The sequence below is a fragment of the Crocuta crocuta genome, unplaced genomic scaffold (assembly GCF_008692635.1).
Source record: "Crocuta crocuta isolate KB4526 unplaced genomic scaffold, BGI_CrCroc_1.0 scaffold53, whole genome shotgun sequence".
Taxonomy (NCBI): Eukaryota; Metazoa; Chordata; class Mammalia; order Carnivora; family Hyaenidae; genus Crocuta; species Crocuta crocuta.
In genome coordinates, this window is record NW_027529432.1 from 2,749,288 (window position 1) to 2,756,026 (window position 6,739).

The window sequence follows — 6,739 nt, forward strand, 5'->3', positions numbered from 1 at the left end:
TTCTCCCCCCGCAGCCCTGCCTCTCTCACATCCTTTCAAGGCAAGCCTGGGGGTTAACCGAGAGCCTGCTTGCCTCCTAATTAACAGACCTTCTGTGGAACAAGTCACTGTTGCGAAGGCCAAGAGTTTGTCCAGCTGCGACTCGAGGAGAAAGCCCGGTGGAAGCGATGAGTCTTTGATGCACCAAGTTCACTGTCTTGAGACACTAAAAAGACTACAGGGCTGAGTTACAGGCCTGCCTTTTTCCTGGTTGAGTGAAAAACCCTAGAACAGCAGCAAAAAAAAACAAAAAAAAAACAAAACAATAATAACCAGACACATCAGAAACCTCTCAGGAAGACAGTATTAGATGGCTATCAAGTTATGTTTGTAGCCGACCTTCTGGCTCTTTCTGATGGCTAGGCTGGGTCTTGAGCATGGAAGGACAGAGGCGTCCCTGGGCTGCTTGGCTCTGTCTGAGGACATCGGCCAGCCTCTGTCGGCTTGGCTGTGTCTCCTGCTCAAAACAGGAGAGGGGTGTGGGTCAAAAGGGAGAGAGGGGCAGGGATGGAGCCAGCCTGCCAAAGAACAAGAAGGCAAAGTCGAAAGAGGTCCACGCGACACGGCTAGCTGGGCCGCCCCGGGAAGCCTTACCGTAGGCAGAACCAGCCATGGCTGCCAAGGCGGAGCAGGCTTACCTGACTTTCCTCTGAAAGTGTATAGATGGTTTTGGAAGACTCCTGGTTGAAGTTTAGGTTAGTCTGGGGGCTGCTGTATTCTGGAAGTTAAACCGTTTGAGAGAACATTATCTGGAAACCCTGTTTTGTCTCATTTCTGTGTCCCTGTGCTATTGCAATCTGAGGGAGTCGTAATGCTCCGTGTTGTCTGTTTTATTTTATAACCTTCCCTCTAACTATTAAAATCCAAGAATTCTTGTCTTCTGTGTTTCTGCTTTTTTGTCCCATAAACCTCTTTTTTCCACCTACAGGGAAATTAATCAAAACAATTGTCTCATTCTAGTCAAAGATCTATCCTTATAGAGTTACCAGTAGGCCTCGAGTCAGGGCAGGAATCTGGCCTGGAAAGATTAGGTGGCCTGCCTGTGCTCTCGGCAGTCAAGGCCTGTGACCCCTGGGCTGTGGCTCCGCTCTCGGCTGCAGTAGCTGGGCCCCTTGCCTGACTCCCACATCCTGACATGGCTCTCTGCCAGCCCGGTGCAGTCACTCAGGGTCCCGTGTCGGCTTCTCTTCCCAGCACCCTGCCAGGACCACAGAAGGAAGACCGTGATCCCAAATGACAGGGCGCAAAGGTCACATCACTTCCGGGTCAGACACCTAACTATAGGGACGGCCACATTTGCACAGCACCTGTTCTGTGCTGGGCACACTCGTGTTTCACGCACATGAGCTCCCTCGGCCTTTCAGGCCCTGTCCGGAAGGTGCTGCTCTCCCCACCGGCAGAGAAGGTAGGCAGTGGGCCCAGGGTTTCCTGACTAACTGTAGTGGATGCGGGCTGGGAGCAGACGGCCTGGCTCAGGGGCTGTGCTCGGGAGCACTGTGCACCTCGTGGCTACGAAGACCAGGAGGCAGCCTGCACCTCTGGGCGATCCAAACTGGACCGGAGCTTTGCGATTAAGTGGCCCTTCCCATCACCTACCCAGCATCCCTTGCGGAGACCTGATCACTCTGGGGACCCTGGTCCCGGAGTCCCAGTTCAGTGTTCTTCCATCCTGTCCCTGCCAGATGGACACGGAGCAGGTGGCTGCCAGGCCTGGGCCTTTGACGTGATATTCCAGGAGGTGGGGAAAGGGGTAGCGCTCTGGTGCTGTGAAGAGAAAGGAAAACATGGGTCTGACCTGTCAGGCTCCCTGTGAGAAGCCCAGAGGGTTGGAAAGGGCCCCTAACCCTCCTTGTGGCTCTTTCTTTTTTTTACATTTTTATTTTTTTTTAATGTTTTATTTATTTCTGAGAGAGAGAGAGAGAGACAGCGTGAGCAGGGGAGGGTCAGAGAGAGAGGGAGACACAGAATCTGAAACAGGCTCCAGGCTCTGAGCTGGCCGTCAGCACAGCAGGGCTCAAACCCATGAACTGCAAGATCATGACCTGAGCCAAAGTCAGACGCTTAACCGACGGAGCCACTCAGGTGCCCCATCCTGTGGCTCTTTCAATAGCCAAGCACAGAGGAACTGTATCTCTAGAAGCCTCCAAACATGAAAAGCCAACCAAACTCCGTTTTTACTATCCCAAAATAAGTGAGAACCCAGTGTTGGGAAGCCAGATGATTAACTGCTGTGTCAACTTCAGGAGGAGCTGGGGACAAGCTTCTAGGAAGCCAGGAATGGGGGTGGGGGGATGTTCCTGGGGCCCCCTGCAAGCCTGTACTTTCTCTCCCACTCCTTTGAAGAACTCGAGGGTGGGACACCTCTCACATGAGCCCTTCTCTAGCAGTATCGGGCCAGACAGTCCCATTTCAAGGGCCCATAATGACCTCCAGACTCTGGAGCATGGATGTCAAGAGAGAAAAAGGAAAAGTAGGTGCCTCCACTGACTGGGAAACAGGCCCGAGCCAGGCAGGGAGAAGAGATGAGTGGGAGTCAATGTATAACCAGAGACACACTTGTGGCCAGACCACAAGTGCTGGGGAACCCAAAAAAGAGTCTTTCGCATCCGAAAGAGTAAAGACTTCTTGGAAGAAGTGGAGACCCAGTTGGGCTGGAAAAACGGGTATCTCCATAGGACAAAGGGGTGCAGGGGCTTGCGGGGAGGGAAGGGTGGGCTCTCACCCAGCAGGGAAGAGGCGTGGGCCGTGGGGTGGACAGAGGGTCTCTAGTTCCATCAGCAATCTGGATGCTTGCTTCACCCCCAGCACACCACAGGCAGGTTTTGAACCCTGCCCAGGTGCCAGTAAGAACTGATAAGGTGAGATTCTGACAGGAGAGCTGGCCGGGGCCCAGGGAGACGGCCTCCCTGAGGATGAAAGCAGAGTCCTGTCGTCATAGCTGAAAACAAAGCAGGCAAGTGCGGGGTGGGAAAACTTTCTACCAACCGGAAGTGCTATACCGTATTTTATAAGGTTTATACCTTACCTTGTTATGTATTTTCTAATGTTTTTTTTTTTTTTTTACAATAAGCATATCTTATGTTTACAACCAGAAGAAGATAAAGTTGTAAAATAGTTTAGGGGGGTTTCGCTGCCACAGAATTCAACACATCCATGGGGAGACGGGGCTGCCCTCCCCAAAAAGTGAATGTGATCTTGGAGAAGATCAGAAGTATGGCATCAACAACCAAAATGGCCTCCCTCCACTGCGGGCTGGTCACCGCTCAGTGCATTTGAGGCCCAGCCCTGTCTTGTTCTGTGCTGTGTGTGTGGCCTTGGGCCAATGACCTAACCTCATCTTCCTCATCTATAAAATGAGGCGGGTTCCTGAGTTCGAAAGTCCCATTCCAGTATAAAGACTTTATGTCTCTAGGCTCCCATCTCGATAAAGCCTTTGAAGAAACTCACTGACAAACTGCAGTGGAGATGAGGAGGCGAGAAGGGCTGAGAAGTCGCTCAGTGGCTTGGAGCAGAGGGCACGGCTTCCTCAAGTTCCAGCTGGCAGAACCTGGGCCGAGAGGTGAAGATTAGATGGGGGCAGACTCCACTGCAGGGAGGGGAAGACTTCCAAGCCCCGGCATGGCTTAGCTGTGAAGTGGCTGCATGGGGTAGGGGTGCAGTGGAGGGGAGCCTCGGGCACCATCCCTGGAGGGCCAGGAAGCCATTTGTCAGGAATTTCTAACAGCAACTAAAGGCTGGACACTGCAATCCTCAAGGCTTTCTCTACCCATGAAATTCTCAAAGGTGGGGCTGAGGTGCAGCGGTCATGACTTCCAGGCCCGCTCACCATTCCCAAGAAGGCAGAGCCAGGGTGAAACGCCAGTGAACAGAATGGAATGGGACAGAAAACACTGGGCAGAGACCAGTTGGAGGGGCTGTCTCATACTCTGGGCTTGGCATGATGGAGATCTGGACTTGCTGCGGGAAGCAGACTCCCTCTCACTGCCTCTGACCCTCGCCTGTCCCCTAGGGCCCCCCAGAACCAGGCCACTGCCTTGGGACACCTGACCCATGGCGTCCTGCCCAAGACCAACGTGCCCTCCTCCGTTCCTCATGCACAGCCCCCTTCCCAAGCTTCTANCCAGCTTTTTTTAGTTTCTGTAGCCCATCAGTCAACTCCTGTCAAGTCTCCCTCTGAGACTGCCCTTCTTGCCTGGCAGCTCTCCTCCTGGGCGGCAGGCTCGCTGGCAGGTGGGGCTCAGACCATGAGCCACAGCGGGGCCAGCGCCGGAGCGGGGGTCGTCGGATGTGCAGATTCTGGTCCTGGGCAAGGGAGGTACATTGACAAGGAGAGCTTCCAGGTTCTGTTTCCTGAATATAAGAGCTGGGTATCAAGTGACAGATTTCCTTGGTTCTTCCCTTGTTCACTCTGTGTAAATGGGCTGAGAACTTCTACCCTGATCAACATGTCAAAGTAGAATAAAACACCAATCAGGTAGCTAACAATGTGCTCAGAGGAGGGGGCCAGGGAGCCAGCCGCATTGTGTAACGTCCCTTGAACTTAAATGAGGGCACCACCAGCCCTTGGACTTCACCTCTGACTTCAGGCTCAAGGGCAGCTACCCCCACCCTGGGCAGAGAGCAAGTGACTGCCACAGGCTGCACTGCTCTGTACGAGGCTGCCGGGCCACACTGCCCATCGGCATCAACAGCAGCCACCTCATTCTCGAGGACAGAGGGACCGCGGCATTCCGGGTGGGAGACCAAACCAAGAGAGGTTCCGAGGGCACCAAGAGATGCCGGGTGTCACTCACTGCTGACCCCAGGATTCTTGGAGCAGGCGTTCACTTCAGGCTTACACGTAAACAGTCCTCGAATAGCAGCTAGTAGTCACTGCTTCCATTCAGTGAGTTCTTACTATGCGCCAGGCGGCATCGAGCTTCGCTTCCCTCTGACGTCATCACTAATCCCTACAACAACCCTAGGAGGTAGCTATTACTGTTCCTATTTTTAGACAAAGAAATTGAGGCTCAAGGAGATTAAATATCTTGCTCAAGGTCACATGGATAGCAAGCGATGAGGCCAGGCTCTGGCCTGAGGTTGGTTGGACTCTCAAACTGGGGCTCTTTCTTGTCTCTCAAATTCTCAATGGTTATGAAACGGGAGAGTTTTCCTTTCCATTCTCTTATTCTCTGGACCCTGAGCATGTGCTCTGCGTCAAGCACTGCGCTGACACACTGGCTTTGCAAAGATGAATAAGGCATGGTCCCTGTGCTCCAGGGGTCATCTTCTGCTGGGGGAAATGGAGGTGGCCCAGTCCGTGCAGGGGGAGGGACAGGTGCACCAGCGGGTGAGCACTGAGGACAGCAGGAAAGGGCTGCCCCAGGGCTCCACCCCGGAGCAGAGATCTCTGAAGCTCCCTAGTGTCACTCATGTCAATAGGGTTGAGAAAAGGGAAAGGAGGGAGAAACCCGGACAAGGCTGAGCGCCCACCTACCAGCCCCAAGGCCGGCACTGCTGTCCATCCAGAAAAGGAAAGTGAACTAAAGAGGTCACATACTCTCAAGGTCACCATGGCCACTGGGCACCCAGCAGGAGCCCCAGGCTCTCACTGTTAAGCATCATACTGCCTTCCCAGAAAATGTGTGGAGATATATATATATATATATATATATTTTTTTTTTTCCTTAAAGGAAGTTTTGGAAACTCCTAAGCTCAGCTGCAGGGAAAAAGCCAAAGTCCTCTGCAGAGACCAAGGGGGCCAGGGTGTCAGAGTCTACCTCCTCCCACAGAAATGCCAGGTGGCTTGTTCCTGCTCAAGCCACGGCCACGGCCATCTTCCAAACAGGCCAACCCTGGAGAAAGGGCGGGAGGGGAGACACTTAGGGGAGTGAGAGCAGGTCACGGCGTTCCAAACCCACAGGACTCCCAACACCCACCCACAGTGCACCCTGACCTCCTCCCTGCAGTCCCAGTTCTCCAAGGTGGTGATCTCGGCGGGGAGGAAACTCATCCCGTCCTCAGCACCTGGGCTCGTCCTGTCCGGCCGGCTCCTGCTCAGCCCCCTCCCAGCCTCCCCCGCCTTTGTGGGGGGGACACTCCGGGTAACAGGCCTGGGCGCCTCCTCCTCCCCACACGCAGGGCGCAGGGCGGGCGAGTTGCTGAAGGACACCAGGAGAACTGGTACGACTTGTGTCCCTTTGGCCAGAGGCACAAACAACCCTGCCAGCAGTAATAACAGGGCAAAGGAGCAGAGGCCTGGGATTCAGGACCGGAGGCCCGCTGCCGGCGCACCCCCGCCATTAGGGCCCTGCTCAGAAGCAAGAGGGCCCCTCGGAGAGAGGGGTTCTCTACATTCCTGCCGTGACACAGCTGACTAGTACCTCCTCCCCCAGCGTCCCTAAGCGTTCTCTTCCACTGTTCTCCTAGGGGTTCTGAGAGGCTCACGGCAGGGTTTCTGAAGCATGACGTAAGAGCCTCCGGGGGTCCCCCATCACCCCGCAGCCAGAAGCCCGTATAAGGGGAGGAGGCAGCGAGGTTTTGGAAGTCAGGGCAGAAGGGATGGGAGCCGTCCTTACCGCGCTTCGTGCCTCGGTGGGGAGGAATGGCGCTCCCCAAGGAGGCCAGAGGGCTTCTGGGGGTGAGCACTGGAGGAGGAGGGCTTTACCCAGTTGGCTTTATTGTTCCAGAAAAAGTAGAGGAAAAAGAGCAAAGTATACAC

At 54.4% G+C, this 6,739-nt stretch overlaps 1 protein-coding gene across 7 annotated transcripts in view; it reads right to left on the minus strand.

Annotated features, from left to right (window-relative positions):
- The window catches only part of LOC144227981 (uncharacterized), a 40,149-nt gene that overhangs the window by 8,835 nt on the left and 24,575 nt on the right, over positions 1 to 6,739 (minus strand). For 4 of the 7 annotated variants that reach the window (XR_013334082.1, XR_013334081.1, XR_013334079.1 and 1 more), the window contains exons 3-8: positions 4,232 to 4,389; positions 3,487 to 3,586; positions 2,762 to 2,977; positions 1,636 to 1,803; positions 678 to 757; positions 90 to 264 (exon numbers count right to left, since the gene is read on the minus strand). Coding sequence is in view for 3 of the 7 variants with exons in the window: in XM_077759799.1 (XP_077615925.1) it covers positions 736 to 757; positions 1,636 to 1,803; positions 2,762 to 2,977; positions 3,487 to 3,586; positions 4,232 to 4,389 (664 nt within the window). In the remaining 4 variants the exon portion in view is untranslated. Of the gene's footprint in view, positions 1 to 6; positions 265 to 677; positions 758 to 1,635; positions 1,804 to 2,761; positions 2,978 to 3,486; positions 3,587 to 4,231; positions 4,390 to 6,739 lie in introns of those variants that run through there. The other 3 variants (XM_077759800.1, XR_013334080.1, XM_077759801.1) reach the window with 3 other exon arrangements.